The sequence below is a fragment of the Symphodus melops genome (genome assembly GCF_947650265.1).
Source record: "Symphodus melops genome assembly, chromosome: 20".
In the NCBI taxonomy this organism is placed as follows: Eukaryota; Metazoa; Chordata; class Actinopteri; order Labriformes; family Labridae; genus Symphodus; species Symphodus melops.
In genome coordinates this window covers 8,273,855-8,297,073 of record NC_136710.1, presented here as the reverse complement: position 1 = coordinate 8,297,073, position 23,219 = coordinate 8,273,855, and the positions used below count along the sequence as shown (strand labels likewise).

The following is a 23,219-nucleotide window of genomic DNA, read 5'->3' as shown; positions in this document are numbered from 1 at the left end:
AAGCATTATAACATGCACGCCTCAGGGTCCTCTGAGTTTAAGGGAGAACATTTTCAACATTGCCGGCAATTTATAACCCGCATCCCTGATCCTCACTCGCAGTTACCTTCTCCCCTTTTGATTTGATTCCACTGCAGACGTAGGATGCTTTAGATGGGGCTTTGCATAATAACTTTAGCCACACAAATGGGCTTCTGCTTGAGAAGACTGGGATGCAAATAGCTGCTGTATCATATCGAAAGATGGAGAGTGGTCTGGATGAGCTGTTACACAAAGCCGCCCATTAGACTTTGGTGGTTTGGCGTTGGTTTTCACTCTGCACCCACTGAACCTCCCACACCAAGCACACATAACCCGTAAATTGAGTAAACCCTCCAGCTCATCTATTACATTAATTGAACAATTCAAATGAGACTAAGAAAACATGAAAACTAAAAGCCTCCGAGTCAATGGGAAATAAGAACACTCTTGGTTTGCATTGTGCGCCGTGGCAAATGTTACTTAAAACAGGCCAATAGTTCACACTTGTTTTTAAAACAACAAATTAACACATCGAAATAACATCTAGAGTCAGTGCCAAAACCGTCAGGCCACATTTAAGCCTTTTTAAACCGCTGTTTTGGAAAAGACAATTTGCACGGATGTCTTATCAGAAAAGCAAACCAACTGGGACGTAACTGTGAATTTATTTTATCGTGCAGTTTGGTACCTTCTGGCTGATGAGGTTGACCCATGGGGAGGTGCAGTTGCTGAAGTCAGGTCCTTGGGGGTCCCAGTATCCCTCTGGACCAACGCACATGTATGAAGCAACACCTTAGGAGAGAGAAGACAAAAATGGCTGAGTGAGGAAAAATACATCGACTATACATTTGTGTTGCTCCTTGGTGGTAGAAGCAAAGCCCAATTCCCCATATCCACAGGGAAGCAAATAGTGTCATAATATTATGCTACTTAATTCCAGTTTGTAAGTCAAGTAAGTGTTTAGCTATGGGACAGCTGTCGTGCTGTCTTTCTGCTTTCCAATGGTATGGCAACTGAAAAGAACGAGTGAGAATACGGAGGGAAATCGGGCCACATACAAAGATGAAACTACATATGTGGACATACAGTACCTCCAGAGACAACAGTCAGTACCAAAAGTCAACTGCTTCCTAGCAAAGATTAGGTCGAGTGAATGCTAAACTAGCATGAGGTTGGAATTCTCCTAGCCAACTTATGACATATGACTTAAAACCTGGAACATTAGCATTGTAGCATTATTAGCATTATAACATTATAACAGTATTCGAGCGTCCCACCTCGGGCGTGACTTCAGAGGAAAATGTCGGCTATGTGAATTTAGTCAAAACAGAACTTTAACCCGTCTTGTTTTAATGGTCAGCAAGTGTTCCAGTTTCATATTTTCAGATTGAATAGAACCAGATGAGAAAAGGACAATTTATCAGTTACCTCAGTAAAGATTTTCCTAAGTGGTATATGGCCTCGGAATCATATTTCAAGTCTCAAGCCAATGCAGCTTCATATTCATTTGATAAATTATTGTCCCATTAAAAGGCATAGGGCTATAAGACACTTAAAAGTTCCTACCATGGATGCCTGTCAAGCAGTGGATGTTTAGCAATCAGTATCCTTCATCCTTCATACTACGTAAATATACGTTTACTTAGGGTGCCAAAAATCCCCCAAGATGACCAACGCCCAAATGTCAAAATTGAGGCTTCATTGCAATTGTTACCACTTTTTGCTGCTCTGTCCATTTCTTTAATCGTCTTAAACTTCTTCAGATCACTGGATACTAAACTAGTCAGTTAAGAACAGCTACAATAACAAAAAAATCTCTTTGTGGATAATCCCACATGTTTTCTTAGCCATCTGACCCTTTTCCTCACTACAAACTAATGGACTGCACACCGATTTCAAGGCTCTTAACAATTGCCAAATTCCCCAAACTTGGCCAAGAAAAATAAATCTACCCAAAGAAACACAATTCTTAAGTGATTAAGTTAATGGATGTAGAAAAATGTAATTGGATGGTTTTATCTCGTAGTGAATGGAATAAAGTTATTTTACATGAGGCCAGCCAAGCTCACCCAGACAGCGTCTGCATTTGATCATTAAAAGTCAGACAGTGTCGGCATGTGTGTGACAGTTCAAACTCTGGTATAAAGAAAGAAAATGCTCCAAAATAGGTGCCAATTAAGTCGGCCATAGCTGAATTCATCAGGAAAGGTCAATTAAGCTGGTTTCGAGAAAAAAAATGTCTCTGCTGTCTGAGACGTGGTTGTGGAAATGACAGACTTTTAATGTTCCATGTGGGCTTTTGTAAAAATAAGCCTCCAGATATTGGGTCAAATTAAACAGCGTGACAGTCGTCTGCTGAGTCTAATTACATGAATTTTAATTAACACATTAAACGTGTTTATTCTTGGGACATACAGCATAAACCCATAGTTTTTGTTGGCTTGTTTTATTTTGAAATGACTCCAATGGATTTATTGTGTTTAAAAACTACGTCTTTGACTTGTTCTTCACTGTACCTCAAATAAACCTGTTTCTATATTCTCCCAACTGTCATCAGCAGGGCTACATGCTGACATTAAATCGCCCTTGCTTGTACTCAGATTGAGGGTGTGTGTGTGTGAGGGTGAGACGGCCAGCATTAACAGATATAATTTTTGATTGACATATAATTTCCTTCCCCGGTCCACCTTGGACAGCCTTATGTTTGATGGGTTTATAAGATAAGGGAGTCTGCATTTCCGTCTATATTGAGAGGCAGGTGAAGGGGGCATGAAAGAGAGGGATTGAAGGGGTGGGGTGGGGTGGGGGGTGGGGGGCAAGAGAATGACAGCAAGTAAAGTGAGGTAGATGGAAGGGGGAGAGGGGAAGCTTGAGGAACTTTCAAAGTGTGGCAGGGGAAGCTCCCGCAGCCGTGTTTCTGCTCGGCGGTGTCGTGTGAAGAGCGGCGGCTTTGAAGAGAGCACTGAGGGGAAGGGGGGTATGTGTTGCTCTTATCTAGCCATATGACGGCTGTTAGTGAGGTCTCGATGGGTGCTGGCGGTGCCCGCTAATGAAGGCTGCAATGTATCTTTGTGTATGTGTGCCTGTGTGTGTGTGCTGATTGATGAAATGAACAGCTTCGAGCAAGAATCGAGGGTAAGATGTCACTCCCCAATCTAGGGTGACTTGCCCTGAAAAATGATCAAAAGGAAGTTTCAGAACACTCTTTTCTGGTTTCCTCTTTTTTCTGGGTTTGAAATAATGAATGAACACAAAAAAATGTGGTTTATTAATGCAAAAACACTGTTTAAAGGCTGAAAGCTACAAATAAAGGTTTCTAGGTCACATTTCGGTTAAGTCTAAGCTTCAGTTGTTACCTCCTTATTCACCTCAAAACTCGATCCTCTGTGGTCGCTTCTTACGAAAATATGAACTGCTGCAAAATCAGCACTGTGGAAGGAACCTTTTTAATATAAAGTACGAGCCATTGATTCTTTAATGCAAACTTGACTTAATTGATACTAATACAGAGTTTTCAGCAACACTGACACCTGATAGCTGGACAGCTCTTTCAAAGAGCATAACACAAATTGTGTCCTCATAGAGTGTGTAGTGTGTAGAGAGTGTAAGTGGTTGAGAACTAGTGACCGTTTCAATAAAGAGGTAATGCTATGCTCGCTTTATGCTTGCACCCGCGAGTCGGGAATATTGGAGTGAGGATGGAGGGCAAGAAGCGAGGGAGTTACGGCACAGGGTTTTGCAGATGGCGATATCCAAACAGGAGTTTTGACATCCTCACAGAGTGAAGGGATGAAGAAACGACATGTGAATGCAAGATTTTATCAGCAAAGTTGTTCATGTCCAAATAGAGGATTGTTAGAGGTTTTGAAGATACACAACGTTTCCAAATGGAATGAGCACCCATTTATCCAATATGGATGCTCATCAGAAAAAAACAAAAACAAAACCCCAATAGACCAAAAGAAAAATGAAGCTTAAGTGTCCAACAATATAGTCCCCATGCAGTGTACTGTCTGTGTTGTGAAATTGGCATAACTAAGTACTCTAAACTGGTGAGGACTCTCATCGTTTTCTGTCAAGATGCCTAACCAAATAAAACATCTGTCCCCTCTGACATACTTGATCTATTTTTCATCAATGTGTTTGTTCTACTCTGGTTTATCCCAAAGACTAAGTAAAGAAATGTGCGTTACCTATGGTTCCAGGTGGACACGGCATCTTGGTTACCGTCCCCTGCTTGGTCTTGGGCCAGGAGATGTCCATCATCACCAAGGGGTTGCAATACTCCACCCTGATGTTGGGAAGCTTGGAGGAAGGTGGCGCATGATCGTCGGCATCTTCTGGAGCCAAACCCTCAACCACTGTGTGGACGGGCGCCGCCACTGTGGTGGTCGTCCGCGGCCATGGGGCCATTGCAGTCGTTGAAGCTGGCATCCTGGTAGTTGTAGTCCTGCCTGTTGTGGTTGTCAGGGTAAGAGTGTTGGGCCGAGTAGTGGTCCTTGTTGTCATTGTAGTTGTGTCCATGTAGACCATAATAGAGGAGGATGTTTCTGGTAAAAGAGGAAGAAGGAACAACAATGAAATTATGGAATGGCAAAAATTAATGTCTGGAAGGGATATATAAATTTAAGGTCTAATTTTACAAAAAAAAAATGTTTTGATGACAGGTGACAGTGTGACAATACATACATTCCTCCTTTCGATGTGACAATTTAAAGGAGGACAGCTCACTGTAGATCAATCGGAAACAGCAGGTGTTCTTAAAGTTGCATGCATGGTGTCTAATATTGGACCCCACTAGCTATGCTATTACACTCACACCACACACACTCTTACATCAGTGCAGTCTAAATAGAGCGGTTGACAGCATATCTCTGCGAGTCAATAACAGGGTTGTTGTAGCTACATGTCATTTCTGGGTCAGCCGGGACGAACTAGAATCACTATTTCCTGGATGCGACTCTTCCCTGCGGTTGCCCTCCGGGAGGTTCTTGCTAATGACGTTGTTTACCTGAGCTGTTGGAGGCGAGACCCATCACCACACCGACATTCACACATCAAATTAACATGCGCCAAACTCACTGTACTCCTTTTTCTTTCCACTTGAATGAAAAAAAAAAAAAACTTCATGCACCATCAATCGTACCATCAACTGATCTTTAATATTCCTTCCCCTGTGCCTCCCATCGGGAAACAGTGGCCCCAAATTAACTTAGCTGCAAGCTTATATGAATGCGTTGACTTGGTTATGTCAGAGGTTCAGATGACACAAGAGGTGGTTATACTGTACTTCCTGATTTATCTTCATTAAATTAAAAAAAAAACAACAACAGGCATTTACCGTAAATTTCGGACTATAAGCCGCTACTTTTTGTCGCGGTTCTTAACACTGCGGCTTTTAAAACGATGCGGCTTATTTATGGATTTTTCTTGCGGGACAATGAGCTTGTGCCGCAAAAACATTTGACTTCATCACATCGGATCTTAATATCAGTCCTTTTGCGCTTTATGCACGCACCCTCATCATGGAAAACACACAGAGAAATACATATGATGCAGCTTTCAAGTTAAAGGCGATCGAACTGGCTGTCAAAGAAGGAAATAGAGCTGCTGCACGTAAAGTTGACACTGACAGCGACAACGAAAAAGAGACTAAGGAAGTGAGTAATGAAGTCATTCTGAGGCAGTGAATGGATGGAGTTTTTCCTGTGAAATATATTACGGTAATCTTTTTCATCAGCCGCGTTACAGACACTGTTTGATAAAGGATTTACAGTAGGCTTCATATTTGCGGATGTTACCAGTAGTACGTATTTCATTAAAAGTAAAAAAAATTTCTTTGTGTCACGTCTTTCTGTGTAAATAGCTCTTGTTATAACGTGGACACCTGCGGCTTATAATCAAGTGCGGCTTATATATGTACAAATACATTTTTTTTACCTATTTTTAGCCGGTGCGGCTTATATCCAGGTGCGCTCAATAGTCCGGAATTTACGGTATATATAACTGTGTTTTAAAGGGTATTTGTAATTCTCCTATTGCTTGAAATACTGCACTGATATCTGTATATGTCATGATGTCTTTAAAGAGATCCTTTATCATAAACACACACACACAATCTGGAGCCTTTGCGAAAAAGCAATTTGAGAAAGGCATTGTCTCCGCCTAATGTCGAGATACAATCAAAATGACAGAAGTGACAAATGGTCCCAATCTCTGAATGAAAAGGGGAACAAAACAAAATTTAATGAGGGTCAATTTAAGGATGGCAGGTGTAATGGACGTCACACTTGCAGGGAGAGCTCAGATAACAGACATCGCTGCCGAAATCCACTTCACTGAGTTTCAATTTGCAATCGGACGCGTTCTCTGAATGGCGAATTTGAAAGCGGTGAAATAAGACGGTATAAATTAGTTCCAGTATTTGGGAATCCTTGGGGCTTTAATAACACAGACCAGACTACCATCAGCAGTCAATGCATTCAACGCTTAACAGCATTCAACGCCAGCCAAGGTTGATTAAACGGGTTGCCGCCACAGCAAGAGTTCCAAGTTGATTGAGTACTTGTTTTCTCTCGCGAACAAAAGGATTTGTTGTGTTTTTAAGATCCGCAGGTACCGTGGACACTCCTGCGGAGGCACTCCATCAATGAGGTGGAACTATTGCACCAATCTCATTGAAATGCAACGTGAACTTAAAGCAAACGGAGCCTTTTTTTTGACTATCAAATAGCTGGTAAAGCAGGCCGTAGAACTTCAGATTTCACTCACAGATGAGAAACGACAAATAAGCAAAGCACAAAAGGGGTAAATGTTAAGAGACAATCAATAGAGCTTGCACAATATGCCTTAACACCGGGACTCATTAATGCAAACACTGGCAGGCACTCACTCAAACACAAACCCTCATCAACCAACAAAATCTGACACTAACACCCATCAACAGGCCTTTAGAAAACCACATGAATACTCAAATAGGTATTTAACATTTCCACAAGCCACCAAGATATCGCCATTTACATTCTATAACCACCGTTAGGCATCAACATTAATCTGAACCTCAGCATCAGGCTGAATCCTTCATCTGCATCTGCCTTCAGCAGCAATGATCACGTTATTACGGGGGAAGACATATCTTCAAGGACACCAGTCTATTTGTTATATTATTCATGATAGGGCTTATAAATGTGTATTTGAGCAGAAGAGATGATAAACTTAAAATAGGTCTCACCAATTCTAAGGGTAAAAGGAAGTAAAAGGAAGGGCTGTCAATTTAGGTGTAATTGAAATCAGCTGCTGGTGCTTAAACAGCTTACAGTAAAGGAGACCATTAGTGCACCCCATGGAAATGTGATGATAGAAATTCACAGCACATATTAAGGTTAGAAAGGGGTCACAGTGCAGAAGCCAAGATAAGCTAGTGGCTTAAAAAGGTGTTCAGGCGGCCACATTAGGATAAGGGAATTTTTGTGCTGGTCAGGCTGGCTGGTAGAAGAGTGATTCTGGTTGGGTCATATTTTTGCTGAGGGATTTTGAAGCTTAAGAACCCCCCAAAAAATGCAGACTGATATGAGAATGTAAACTGTGCAGGGTAAGGGGACACAAAGCATAGTCTTACAGGTAGACAGTTTTAAAGCAGTTTAGTCAAACTAGAAGTGTCATCCATTGACTTACTTAATGTTAACCCTTTTTGTAGAGAAATTAAAATAGAAATATTTATAAAACAATTTAAATTCATTCTCAAGTCAAGTAGCAGATGCACATTTATATATCCTCCTCTATTTCCTTCTGTGTGTATGTCTCTTCTTTGTCTCCCATGACTCAATACTGGATGGCACTGTTGCATTCTCAAACACCAGCGTTTCAATGTGTGTATTGGATAGCACCTGTGTTGTAATCACCATGTGTCTGTCCTTTAATCTCACTGGCCTATAACACTTGTTTACAAAGATCTGTGGGTGGCACCTTTACACCAATATTTGAAAAAGGATTGTTACTTCTGCCTTTTAACACTAAGTGAAAGGTAAACACAATACACCCCAAGAGGAGACAATATTTGCTGCTACTAATACTATCATTTAATGTGGTGTCCTGTCACAAACCGCATTGGACACTGCTGATAGCGACAGTGCTAATGCTAATACTTGGTTTATCAAAAGCACAATGAGAGACAACGTTTGTTCAGAAGCAACCCTAAGATATCTCAAAGATACGTCAACATATTGCACTTTCGAGGTATGCTAGCAGAGGCTAACGTTAGCCACCATATGCTACTTGTAACAGCAGGCCTCTAAGTGCTTTAACTAAAAGCCCCAGTTTACTGCCAACAAACATGTATGTTTTATGATGTTGTCGCACTGTTTGTTTATAAAAGACTTGAAATGTTCTTTATTGTCTCCAGTGCTACATAGTCTAACTTTCAATTGATTTCATTAATCTTAACACTGCATTAAATAATAATATAAAGATATGTTATACCTGGGTAATGTTTGAAGTAATATAACACTATAGAGAAATATGGCCTGAAGAAATGGCCAAAAACAGCAGGAGGTTAATTCAAAGTCACGTGGAACCATGACTAGAATGTAATTCTCTGCTTCAAGTTGATCCTGTTGAGCTCAGGGTTGAATTATTTTCAACTCACAGCATGTTAAATACAGCTGCAAAGACACGCGCAAGCGACAGAGATCAGGAGTAAAAAGAAAGAAAAAAAAATGTCCTTGAGCAAACTTGTATATCTTTTCCATGATACAAGCACAAAAAAAAAAAAAGGGAAGGGAAGGGAAAGCCAGCAGCACACAGTAGCCACAGTCTGCCGGCACTTTCGCCTTGGAGACAGCACAAGGACATTTTGTTTTGCTTTGCCAGCTTTCCCTTTCGATCCAAAAGGATAAAGAGAGAAAGAAAAACTGGGTTCAAGAACGATTTGAACAAGACTTTGGTATGCTCAGAGGGACCCATGGGTGACCTTTCAGGAAGATGTGAATGTTAATTTGGTGAGAATCTTATAATATATACTCACAGCTTTTACAACCTTTAGTGGGCCCTCCAGTATATGCAATTTTTTTTTGCACTGTATTGGCTTCATTTTTCTTCACTGGAGGTGGCTGCTTGGTTTAGTTCAATTTAATGACACTCGAAATACCTCAATGAATTGGACTCAAAATCAGAAGTAGCCCATCTCTGGTGTATTCAAAGATCAATACATTTTCAAAGGCAGTAAAAGGTTGAACTAAACCAATTTAAGCTGTCAGATATTTGGGATTTTTTTAAAACAAGGGGCTTAAATTGTTCCTACTTTTAAGCTGGTGACCTTTTCATTCATAAAAGACACGAGTAAACTTCTGTGGGAGCTCCAGCTGCCTCTCATCATTTACACTCTCCTTCTATTATACCAACTTATCCCACCCAAACCAAACATATGAAGTCAGTTTCCACCACATACAGTGCTTTGTGCTGCATTTCAAAGCATTAATTTCTGACTAATTAGCCTCTCTCTCGCGCTCTCTTTATCCCAGGGCTCGTGGCACCCACAATTAGATAAGCCCACTCTACTTCACTCCAGGAGAGAGAAAAAGAAAAAAGAAAAAAAAAAAAACCCGGCTATTATGAAATGAATCCGGTTTATATGACTTGCCATTTCCCTCACCCAGAGCGAGCGAGGGAGAAACTTCTGCAAACTCCAGATCAAAAGAGGTGGAAAAGGGCCTTCGGGGGTAAAAATGAAATGAGCATCAGACAGGGAAGTTGTTCGTCCAACCTAATGCTGTACCCAATTATTACATCATTTTAATATTTGAACCTTTGTGCGTGGTTACATTTTCAGAGGGCACTTGAACAGACTTGAGATGAATTGGGCAGTCTTTGTATGTCACCCATTAACTGTCGACCAGCATGTTTATAGCTTGTGAAATGGGATGTCTTGGTGCTTTTTAGAGCCTACTCTAAGTCCAAATCCATGCTCATGGCGGTGAGTGGATCAGAAATAAATTACAAACTTATACTTGTTTCATTTGGCTCTTTGATCTTTGGGTGCTGCTTCCACTTTGTAACTCAGTCTGCTTCTCTTCGGGTTATGTTGGATTTCAGACTTCACTTCTTTTTAGGTACATGCAGCGAGGGAAAGTGAACAGTCTTTGTTGTGGACTACCTCGAAATGTTAGCAATTCAAACCAAATTACCTTTTTTTTTTTTTTTTTTTTTTAAACTTTTTCAAACCAAACTTAGACTTTTTTAAAAAAAATAAACCTGTACTTATGTTGTTGTTGAAAACTGCTATATGAAATAGACTATAAAACAAATTTAAACAATAATATAGCAAAATGCAACATTTTAAGGTAATGGTATGCTTATTTAAAGAAATTGTTAACGTTCTTAGGTAAACAGGTGACACATTTTTAACGCCAAATATTGAGAAGGAAATGATTTAGCAAACTGACCAGGTGCAGAATTAAATGCTTCTGTCTCACAGAAAGAAAGTCGCTGGTTTGAATCCCCTTCAAATGAGGCTATACTGTATGTGGGGAGGTTGCATGTTCTCACTGTGCTTGTAAGGGGTTCACTCAGGTGACTCCAGCTTCCTCCCAGAGTCCAAAGACATGCTTGTTAGGTTAATATGAGACACTAACACTGCCAGGGCAAGTGTGTGTGCCTGGCTGTTTGTCTTTGTATGTTCGCCCTGTGATTGACTGGCGTCCAGTACAGGGTGTATCTTGCCTTTTGCCCAATGACAACTGTGATTGGCTTGAGCTGGATAAGCAGTTAAGATAAGGGATGGATGGATCAGATAATGCATCCTAATGTGACATATAGCCTTAAAAAAAAAATTAAAAAAAAGAGATTGAAAAATGAGCACATTTGTTTCTCTGGTTTTCCAGTCATCAGCTAATTCAGCATTGAGTCCTTCTTAGTCAAGACAATGATCCATGACATAGCCGGTTAAAAAATGGACTGTACCATAGCAATGTTGCTAACAGTCATCATGGTAGGAAATGCTTCGGTTAATTTCAACATCCTGCCATGTACTCACGTCACCCAAACGAGAAAAAATGAGAGCAGAGAAAACCGGAAACAAACAAGATCACGTCCAAATCATCATGAGTCATACGGAACAATTTTCGGCTCGTATGGCGAACGTGTACATCGATGAGTAACATCATCATTATGTTCATCACCCTGCCCAACAGCTTATCAATTCCTGCATATTTTCACATGCGATCCCATTAAGATGCTACACGATCCTCATTGTTGAGGAGACTGACCCATGAATCCATTAGAGATTGCAACTGGGATGCGGTGGTTGCGGTGAAGGAGGGTTTTGCGGTAAACTTATGCAGCCAGACGTTCAGTAATGCTTTCGATATCATCTGACATGACGCGATCCGTAATGGATGGGAGCTGTGCATTGTTTGGCAATTAATTTCTCATTCCCGAAAGCTCTCTTGCCGGGATTTGAGAGGGCAGCTACGGAGGTCACACAGCTCTGGGAGAAGCATACGTGCTGGGCTAATCTACATGCACACATGGAAAACAGGCCCGAAGAGACACTCCCAGTGTTCGAGTTAACTGACAGAAGAAGCAAAGCCTGCTTGCACATTCACTACAGTAAAGTGGTTTCAGGTGAATCCACAATGCAGATGTGCAGAAAATGCATGCTAAATAATAGGAAAACTGCTTGTTTATGCAGGCATATAAACTAATCTGCATTTGAGAAGGAGGATTTTGCTAAATCGATGTACTCATGGCTTTCAAATATTTTCAAATAATCTCTAAACCCCAATTGAATGCATTATACAAATCTGACATACATCTTTCTAGTGATAATACAACAACTCTCCTTCTAAGCCAAAAGTTGGATGTCGGATAGACTTTTATTTTTAGAGTCAAAACTCAAACTTCCCAGGAGAAGCAAAAAAAAAAAAAAAAAAAAAAGGATAAGGGTGTGAGTCCATCTGAGAAGTGGATTTTAGACTCTCTAAAAGGAAGGCACACTCAGTCATGGTTTCACCATTTTTGGGAAAAAAAAAAACCTTGAGGAAGGCTTTTAAAAAGACTGTCAACCAGGAGTCGAATGGGGCCAAATGGATAGGGCAAAGCTGTGCACAGGTGCACAGGACACTGCCAATAAAGAGAGCAAACGACGCTTCACAGGGCCCCAGTCAGATTTGGTCAGCTGATTGGCCCAAAAAAAAAAACACTTTGAGATTGTGCGTCAGCGAGCCTGCTAGAGCTAATGTGGCTTTTTTAAAAAAAAATGTTTGGGGGGGGGGATTGGTCACAGTACAAACGCAAAAACACAAACATCAGGAGGAAAAAAATAAATGACGAACAAGAACCGACACACTTCATTACTGAGCTGGAGTGGTGAGAAAGTTATGGTGTTACACCCTAACATCAAGAGTTATTTTAACCTTTATGAACATTAACAAGTAAAGAAAAAGATCCCATGACAGTGTTTCCCTGTCCTGTTCATCAAATTGAGAAATGTAGTTTACAACTTGTGACCCCCCCCCACTATGTTCTTGTTGTTTTTAGACAGAGCCAGTGCTCTGATTGTTCGACTTCAAGCTACACAAACAGGAACGTTTGTCACATGGAGCCAATCAAGTGAGCAGCGTACACCGACATCTGAGTGGTCGGAAAGTTTACTTGAGAGATTTGTGCTAAGCGGAGTCAGAGTCAGACTGTACGTCTCTGTGCGTCGATGTGCTCTACATTGTAAACATCTCACTGTTGTTACTGACAGAAAACCAAATTACAAACATTTACTCCCGCTCGTTGAATAAAATCGTGTTCAGGTCATTTTAAATTTGGTTAAGATTGAGCTCAAAACGATTGACTTCATCAGACAAGAATCATGGAAAACAACACTGAATTCCTCTGAAAGCAGCATTACTCCTGAAAAGGATTTACTCAGCCTGACATAGTGACATGTTGCATCGACTTATTTCACGTGATTGGGAGGGTAAATTGAAAACAGGCGGTTTTTATATTATACTGTTAAATAGAGGCAAGAGAGGCATCTTTGAGATATCCGAGACTGACGGGGATAACTCATGGATGAACAGCCAACAATGTAAGAGCTGATTTAGGGAAGCAAAACATCCCGCTTCGAGCTGATACAAGAATGACAGAAATGTGTTTTTCTTCCCGAGTGTATCATGATGTTTCTCCCTTTACAAGTCTCTTGAGTATAAAGTAAAGAATACGTGTGCTTTTGATCAATCGAACCGACTATTTGAGGAGTACGCTCTTCTAGCTTAAAATAAACAACTTGTATTTGGAGGTCAGGACAAAAACAAACCTGTACCTAATAATCATCTTTCGACACAAATTTACCATTCGATAGTGGTCCGAACTTTTTTTTAAATTTTTATTATAAGTATGCTTTCCTCTATTTCTGCACACGTCAGGAGAGATGGATGGGCTGTTGGCCTTAACTGAAGGATTGCCTGCCACCTCTCTCACTACGCAGGTGATCTGTGTATGATTTCTGGATCAAGGCAGAGCCGCCGAGGCTCATGATGGATGGCCAGTCAGTAAGGAGGGACGACGGACAAAATCATGTGATATATAATGGGGGTATCAGAAAGAGGGAATGAACATGCCATATTCTAAAACCACTTGAAGCATTGAGCTCGCCTTCTCAAATTGACATCATTTTCAATGTAACACCAGATCAGACGGGGGGGGGGGGGGGGGAGAAACGACATACACTACACTAATATGAAAACTGATTAAAATATTCTCACATGAGGGGATATGTGAGAGAAAAAAAAAAAAAAATCAAAGAGTGTCTGCTGCAGAAACAAAGAGCTCTCTGTTTCCATGCTAAAGATCTAAAGCTGCATTACTAACAGAGTCCCATTGTGTTCCAACATTAAAGGCTTTGCAAGTAGACTGTGCATGTGTACATGTGTGAGAAAAAAAAAAAAACATTCTTTACGAGCACACTCGAAATCTTGCTCTTTTCCTGGAAGAAATTTGCCCTCTGCTCGAGGTACACCAGTCCTGCGATAAGAGTGTAGCCTGCAAATGAGCATGCAGCCTACATTTCTAAGCCTCGACTTCAAAAAGGGCATCATGCAGCATGCAAAACACTTTTTTCTTTTTTTCTTTTTTTCTGTGATAGAAGCATCAAGTTTGAACTACCACACACAATTTTCCATGAAGCTTTGCAATCGAGACAGAAAAATGTTTTCTCGTGACACGTACCAACTGAAGGGTGTCACTTGAATTTATTAAATTGCCTGTCAAAGTATATCAATTAAAAGACATGACAGATACTGGAAGGCTACAGCTTGTGCCTTTAAGAGCAAAACTGAGCCACTCAGATAATCTCCATCAGACTCTGCCAGCTTGCATTTACTGCTTAGACACTCTTAATCAATTTAGCATGTGTCAGGCTCCTCCAAATAGAGCCAAGACGGGCATGGGCGTCCAAAACATCGGCTGTTTCGGCAGTAAGGTCGGGGCAGCGCGTCTGCGAGCTCCCTCCAGGCTGGCAGAGCTGGCACTGTGCCCTGTCCAGATGGCAACATGTGGCAAGATTACAGGGCTGCCAGACTGCGCGTGTCTCTATGACACCAACTGTGCCTCATCCTATGAACCAATCACCATCCAACAAAAGAGTCAGCACTACAGTGGAAGCCTTCAGGCGTCAGGGAGGACTTTTTTTTTTTCTCAGAGACTAAGCAAAGGTCCCGTAGATGTTCCTGTTTGAAAAGATACTGATTGTTGTATTCTGTAAACGGTCCTCGTCACACTTTGATTTGGATACATACATATCTCAGAACAAACACAGTCAAAAAGTAGTCAAACATAGGATGGTAAGATTTTAGCTAATAAAAAACACTGTATCTACTGCATGTAAAAGTACACATTGTATAAGCGGTGTGGATTTGCATCTGATGACAGCATATTAGTGTCGCAACAGCAGGTGTGTGAAACTGAGGCAAATTGTCTCATGTGGCTGCACTCGCCTTTGCAGGGTTGTGGAGTTGATGCAGCTATGCTCACTGTAGCGGAAAGCTCTGAGGTCATTCTGGCGGATAAGGGGCTGGGATTAATTTCTTCATTCAAGTATAAGGAAATAATATGCGGCGGATTTAATTCATTTCAAGTGCGAGAAACTTATTCAGTTTATATTTTGGGATAGGACGGCAACCAGTATAGACTTGTGTAACACTCTCCAAGGCTAAAAGTAACAGCGTAGAGAGTTGCTTAAAAAAAACAATGATTAAATGATGACCCTGAATGGGAAGTTAAGGACAAAAAACAAAAAAAAAGTGACAGTTCTTCCTGAGGGACGATGACTGACTGTACCATGACTGCAATCCATCCAAGAGCCTTGAACACATTTGACTGAAAAGCAAAGATGAAACTCTTATGGCGTCTTGGAATGCCAATGGCTATCACCTGATAATGGTTTGTATGCCTCTGGAAGGCCAAAGGCAACTAGTGGAGGCCTCGAGTGTGGCCAGCGGTTTGCAATTAAAGACCTCAAGTTCAGATTTCCTGAAAGCATTCCCTGACTAACAATTCATGAAACGAGAACGTCTAAGAGCACACTGTAAGCTGTGATGGCATGATGATATTTGTTAGAGCTCAGTCACCGTTACATGGCTGCCTATGTAGAGAAACCAGGGAAAGCGCTGACACGGACGCTAGACTAAACATCACTGCAGATGGGATCATTAGTAGAACATAATTTAGCTTATTTTTAAAAAAAAACGACTTAAATAAAAGTGAGGTTGTTAGTATAACGAGCTGTTTTCAGCCTGCTCGGCCCTGACCGGTGACAGGCCAGTCCTGATTTGGCGAGCTCATCAGAAGAGGAGATAAAGGTTCGACATGCAAATGAAGGCGAGCCATCCTGAATCTACGTTTCAGTTATACTTTTGGTTGGTTTATGTTTGACATAACGTGCATGTTCAGACTGAACACCAACGTGTTGGAGAGACAGGCTGGATAGATTGTCTGATTGTCTAACTGGCTTTTTGTTCGCCTGGTCCACTTTGCATACACTTAAAACTGAAGACCGTCTTTGGACCGGTTTCATCCGACTTTCCACTCAGAGCTGCAAGCCTTTACAACCCGCTGGTAACGCATCCCATTGGGTTAGCTTTAGCTTTCATTGATTTACAGTGGGAATTATTTATTTATCTTTGGCAGTATAGATTTGAAGAACTTGGTCATAGACATTTGGTATTTAAAGTTCTGTTCAATAAGTCCGCAGAATTTACATTTTCCGATCAGACAAAAGTCAAATTTTTCCCATTTGTCCAACGTTCCTGTTTGCTGAAGTGTATTGAAAGACTGTAAAGTACAGAATGTAGTCCTTGGTGTCTTTAATTAAGTTTTATTTGATTGAATATTTTCAAAAGACGATCACTGAGCAATTCCTTCCCAAGTTGTCCTTGTACAGTCAGAATTGAATGTGATCGTGTTCCGGGGTAGATGATAAAAAAGCTTTTATCTGTCTCCTAATAGCAGTCTTTGCAGCACCATTTTTCATATCACCAATTCACTGAATTTAATTATCAATGGAGTTAGAGGCTCAGATCATCTGTCCTTGAAAACAGTCTGGTTGGGAGTAAAAAAAAATAATATTGCTCTCTTCGCTCAAAAGAGTTCAGAAACTGTGGATATTATCACAGAATTATTGCAGGTGAGTGTTGGAAAAGAGAGTGAAGTATAGATTTCTTTTCAAAAATTTTAAGACTTTTTTGCATTTAACAGTTTGTTCTTTTTCTTACGAAAGACTGTAAGAATACTTAAAGATTATCTGCAGAAGAGATTGAAAATACAATCTGAGTCCTTGATGTGAGATTTCAGATATATTTTTTTTTTTTTGTTCCCCAGTTTCTGCCGATGCTTCCCTGTAGCGTGTGCTGTCCCATGGCCCATGTGGTTCAGCATAAGGCGTCAGAGCCTCAGCTGTGGGCCTGGCCCTGTGTCTGCTGCTCTGTTGCACATATACTATGCTCCACTGGTATGGCAGGTCATGCGTGCTCATTGTGGTGGGAGCACAAGTTGAACGAGCTTGTGTTCAAAGCAATCACAGAGCGACATCTTTCAGGGAGTGTTAACAGGCCGGATGTTCATGACACTGGATCAAATTCCAAATGATCATGTTGGCAGCAAAGGCAAGTGCCAGGCTGGCTTTGGTCTCTGTAGAGAGCTGGCTTGCTGGTTTATATATGGTGCAGGTTACGAAATGTTTACAGTCTGGCTCATTTTCTTTCAAATATAGACCTCCGCTTGATTCCATTAAGATTGTCTGTTTCCCTTTTATATGGCACATAACAATTTAATTCAGAAACCTCATCAGAGCAGGTTTTTAAATACCCTAAAATCTCAAAAACAGGCTAATTTGTTTGTAAAATATACACAGCTAGGAACTCACACAGAGCAAGCCTGCATGGTCTGTTTGTGTACTTGGTCTCAGTTGCTCAAATTAAATGGTTTATTACTCCGCAGTCTATTCAATCATTCTTTCATTAGTTATCAGTGTGTTTATCTGACATTTATATTTGTTCTCTGACTCCATCCATCCACTTAATGAAACTTTTTATTGTCTATATTCATGCAGCAGCCTCTTTTGGAGGGCAGCCGACCCAGGACAACAGCAGCCAAAATCAAAAGTCAACAACTCAACAGGGGCTTGAGATGTTGACTGACCATTTCAATTTGCATGTAAATGTGTGTGATCATTGTGTACCACTTTTCCCCCCCCCCCCCCACAAAGTGGTGGATAATTATTTAGCACAGAAGGCACATAAAAGCTAATTTCACCATCTTCAACGGCGATAATTTATATTTTGGGAAGCTGTTTGTCATCAAAACCAAACACTGTAAGCTTGCCCAGTAAATGAATGACTATATTTGAAGGTTTGTTGAAGCAGGACTCAGTGTACAAGAAAGAGATTTGGGGGTGGAGTGGCAGCCAGCTGAGGAAAATAAATTAAACTGGCAAGAGGCAGGTAGAGAAAGCCTCAGAGGAGAAAGCTGAGGCAAGGACTTCACAGTCAAATAACTTGTGACATTTCTGACGAGAGCTGTTGATGAGATAGCGTGAAGAATTACCTCGGTGTGTCAAAACCGGTTCATTTTTCCGTTTCTTGCTTTCCAAAGAACCAATTTATAAAAAGAACAATGGAGTGGAGAAATGAGACTTTTTCAAAAGAATTCCAGGAAGTTCAACATGAGAAATGGCTTGTTCCTTTTCAAAGGCAACACTAAGTTGGTAAAAGATCTGGCTTGTGGCTGAACAAAGTGTGACAATACTTAGTGTTTGACTCAATGCGTCATAAACATCATTACAGTTAAGCCTGTTTTTATGCCTCGGGGTTCTTAAATTGTTTAATGAGAATTGATAAAGATAATAGAGGCTGCTGCTCCCTTATTGGCATCTTTGTTTATTTTCCAATTTTCTCTTTCTTTTTATCTGAACGTTCGATTGAATTATCCCTTTTATTTTTGAGGCTAATTAAATACACCACAATGACACATTGAGCAACAGTCCACATGGGCAATTATCACCAGCCCACACAGCCTTGAGATGCTACATTTGGAAAACATATATCTGTTATTGCATTGTTTTTTTTCTTTTGACCAAAATGGGACAAATATGAAGTGTTAAGGGACGGCTATGCCAAGCTGTTATTTATATTTAAGTGCGAGGTAGAACAAACAACATGTTGAGCGAAAAATGTCGTTTTAATTCTGTGGGTTTCTGGTCAAATGGGTCATTTAAAGAGATCAAATAGAATTTGTTGGGAAGATGTCTTGGTTGGATTGGATGGACTTATTCCTTACTGTTCATGCAGATAACATGCGCAAATGTGCATGTCGATGGTTGTCACTACCTGTCTGTCTGGTAATTGGTCATTTTTGCCCATTCCTTTTAGTAATTATTTATTATGGCTAGGTTTGAAGATTGCTGATGTCAAGAAAAGGTTACTGGATCAATGAAATCAGTGAAATGAAATTGTCCTCTTAGATCCAAGAGAATGCATTGAAAATGTTGTGTAATCTAGCTGGCGTATCTATTTTAGGATAACTTTCCTAAACCAATGTTTTGCACGGTTGGATGGACCAATGTCATTATCCTGTTGCAGAAATGATAGTGATTAGAAAGTATGCTTTGTTCCAAAACTCATGCATGAAGAATAAACCGTCAGATTTGCCTTTTTCATATTTTCCCAAAGAAAAAAACACAAAAAAAACCTGTTAAAATACTGATGTGTCCAGATTGTCAAACACCTCAAAACTGAGTGTGTTGAATTTTTTCTATTAGCTCCATTAGTTAGGTTTAGATAGAGGACTAAGTTTTCACTGAATGTAGAAAAGACACAAAGCAGTAGATCATGTTGACACTTACCCCAGACTGAGTCACACACAAACACTTACAAGTTAACAACTTAAGAGCTTTCCATTGACATTCGAACACATCTCACCTACTTTGAAAGTCTTGCTAAGATTTGCAGAGATCACAAGGAATGAAACTGACAAAAGAACATGTACCATGGAAAGATAACCTATGAGTAAAGAAAAAGGAAAACAAAAAAAAAGTTGGTCTTACCTAGCCTGTTGTCTAATGCTCCAAAGTCCAGCGAGTACTTCACGACATGGTAATTGTTCCAAACGTACAGCAGGTTGTCCCTTGGATTATAATCCACAGCAGCAATGTACTGATAGGAGTTCGGGAAAGGGATGTCTAGAAAACCATCTTTACTCAGCTCTGTGTTGTAGATGTAGTCAATCTTGTTCCCCGTCGCCTCATTATCGTCGTCCTCGTACACTGACTTTACCACATATAGGATTCCACAGATCATGAAGGCATTGGAGGCCGAGCGCTTGTCGTAAGCTGTGTCCCAGGTCCCCTCGACTCGTAATGTGTAGGGATTGAGTTGGCTGATCACAATCCGCCCGTTGTTCTGCTCGGTAGCATAAATCACCCAAAGGCCATTTTCGTCAACAGCCAAATCAATGTCTGACTTCCCTCCCCAGCGGTATGGAGAAGTGTCGTGGTAGTTGGCGTTGGCAATGATGGCTTCGCCACTCTTGATACGAGTCCGCAGGTCAAACTTGACAATGTTGCGCGTGCGTTCCTTATTGAAGAAGAGTGCGCCATCGTAGACCACAAAGCCTGTTCCGTCGACACGATGTGGGAGTTTGTAGGTTGTCGTCGGTCTCCCTGCGATGAAGTCTTCTTTGGAGGAGTATTCGGTCAACGTGTCGGTACGATAGGGTGTCCAGGGCATGTAGTAAATCTTATCAGAGGCTTGGAGAGGGTCTTTGCACCAGGCTCCTGACTGGTGGTCTGATTCAAAGAGGTGCTCGCTCTGGTACACCCTGCGCAGAAGCCCTGGGCACAGGAATACTGAGGAGCCAAAATAGGGGAAAGACAAGTACAGAGTTACATTGGCAGGTATTAGAAGTCAATAAATGACACAGAAAGCAAATGCAACTACAATGTAATTAAAATCTGCGACTACTCTTGCATGACGGACCAGCCACCTTCTCTGTGTTTGGAAGATCAAATTTAGATATAATGCAGGAAACTGATAACTGATTGTCAGACAAACGAGGGGTTTATTGTTCTAATTGGATGAAGTCAATGAGTTTTGGTTTTTCCTATGTCAGTTAATCACAATTAAACAGCAAATAACTGCACAATCACACTCCACTTCTATTTTGGTTTCAATAAGTTCTTGGAGTTTTTTTTTGTATGCCTCAGAGTCTTAGAGCAATTTCTTATTGTGTCACTTGAATAAATTAAGTGAGGCTTATCTACTCACTGAATGTAGTCGACACTGTTAACACTTACCACATACTGACTGACTCACAGGCACTTACAACTTAACATTTATTTCTTCAGCCTTCACAGAGATGGTCTGTACACATCCACTCAATCAAATATAATAATTATAATAAAAAAGGTTTCATTCTTTTCTTTTCATTGAAAACATCCTGCAGGCAGTTTGTAATAAACAGACTTAAACACACAATCACAAAGTTAAAAGATTTTGACAAATAGCTACGCTGTAATTATTGGCTGAGGCAGCCCTGTAGGACAAGGAAAACAAAAGAGAAAAAAAAAAAACAACAACACAATAATTACATCATCTATATAATGATTTGCCTGTCCATTATTTCATCCCAATGACAGTTTTAGTCTGCGGCATGATTTACAACACCCCACACAGTAAACTAATTATATGTGAGCTGGTTCGTTCTCAAATCTGATAAAGCTAGGCCCAGGCAATCCAGCTGGAGCAGGTCAATAGTTGGAAACGTTTGTGAAAGCTAATTTCAGTTCACTGTGGATTATCTTGGACTGAGGCAATTATAATTTTCTGTCTAAGGAGATGGAGTTTCTACACAGACTGTTTTTATACAGATATCTCATTAAGTATTCAAAAAAAAAAGAGATCTATTAAAATCATTTGACAAATGATAAATCTTTGCAGGGTAAAGCTTGACACTATATACAGGAAATACTAAGATTTCAGACAATAAATCATGTATAAAACCACAGTGTGTGTGTGTGTGTGTGTGTGTGTGTGTTTGAAGGCCCTTTTCACAATAATGGGCCAACAGCCTGACACAGCGCTGACAGGTTTTAGCTGCAGATCCGTTGAGAGGAAAAAGCAGCACGCTCCGAGGAGAAGGGGGAGAAAGAGACAGCGAAAACAGAGCCTTCTTCCCCTTGTAATCTCTCAAGATTAAACATGTTGTCTACCTGCGGGTGAAAAATGTGGCGAGATGCATCCCGTTGACATAGCGCCTTGGCACACATCTCGGCGGTTGCTGTGCTAAATGCTAAGAGGGCTGTTCCCATGGTTGGAAGAAGATGAGTTGTGCTAGTGAACAAGGTCAGAGTGGGCAAGCTTTGAAATGACAGCACGCTGGGCTCTGAGGAGGTTGTAAAATATGCTTTTTAAGGCTGTAAGCAAATAGATGGCGGAGCGGGAAGAGGATATTAGAGAAGTGATACAAAAGCAATCATGGCTTTCATGGGGAATTGCACAAAAACTGTTAACGTGGCGGCACAGCCATCTCTATAAAGTCATCTCTATAAAATGTCTCAAATTCCCCCCTTCACCTTCATTGCTCATTCTCTTTGCCACAGATTCCAGAGATGTGTCATTAATTAATGACTACTATGAAACTTCAACATTTATTGCGCGGCTATTAAAGCGAGACTCTTGACTCTCATTTAATGATTCCATTTCAATCTTTGACTTTAAATTCAACTTAACAGTTAACGTCTGACAACGGGAAATATTTCATGCAAGAAGGTAACGCAAAGAAAGACAATTCTCTTGGGGCACAAGTGAAGATTTGGCACATGTTTTCTTGAACATCATGCAGTGCTGATAAGGTAAGAATATGACCGCTTTGATCTCCGGTATTGACTGGTAAGTCCCTGAAGGTTATAGCCATCATCATGTTAGAGCTATAATCAAAAATGCTGACAGCTTATTGGACAAGCTATTGATCACCCTTGACTTTAATTTTATTCAGCTATAAAGCAAAGATGGAGAAATCTTCACTTATAGAGGGGAATAAAAACATCCCAGGGTTACAGGATTACACTGGAGAGCAGTCTCTAATGACCTAGCTCTGATGATTGTCATATATGTGGCAAAGTCAGAAGAGCTGTCAATCTGTGCTACTGATGACCAACACTGATTGAAGGTCCAGTTCCGATGTTTAGTGTTATTGACAGCCTGTTCTTACTCCACGTCATAAAAAAAAAAAAAGAGCAGCCAGTGGCCTAATCCTTCAAAAATAGATCCTCGAGGTTGATCTGGAGCTTCACTTCTGGACACTGGATGTCTAAATAGTCATTTTTTATTGTAGCAGTCGCATGAAGAGTTGGGGCGTATTCTTGGAATTGGAATCCAAGTTTAGCTAGATCATTCAAAGAAGGGGCACAGACACTAATAATAATTATAATAGTTGGTTACGAAAGGTTGGCGATGCTAGCTATGAATTGTCTTTACATTTATTATTTATTATTTTATTGTACTTATTGTAACCCAAATGAGTTGAACATAATTAAACTGAAAGTGTTTTATAAATGTACAAACCAATTAGGGACTACAGACGGAAATAAGCTATGGCTACGAGCTGGCACATTTACATTGTTCATTCATCGTGCTCTGTCTTCATTTTATTTAAAAATT

General features: G+C 40.5%; 1 protein-coding gene across 8 annotated transcripts in view; it reads right to left on the bottom strand.

The window, feature by feature from the left end:
- LOC306841548 (adhesion G protein-coupled receptor L3) overlaps nt 1-23,219 on the bottom strand; it is a 224,998-nt gene that overhangs the window by 64,080 nt on the left and 137,699 nt on the right. For 5 of the 8 annotated variants that reach the window (XM_079371495.1, XM_079371497.1, XM_079371499.1 and 2 more), the window contains 3 exons: nt 19,607-20,417; nt 4,215-4,571; nt 710-813 (listed from right to left, as the gene is read on the bottom strand). In XM_079371495.1, the coding sequence (XP_079227621.1) occupies nt 710-813; nt 4,215-4,571; nt 19,607-20,417 (1,272 nt within the window). The remainder of the gene's footprint in view (nt 1-709; nt 814-4,214; nt 4,572-19,606; nt 20,418-23,219) is intronic. The other 3 variants (XM_079371496.1, XM_079371500.1, XM_079371501.1) reach the window with 1 other exon arrangement.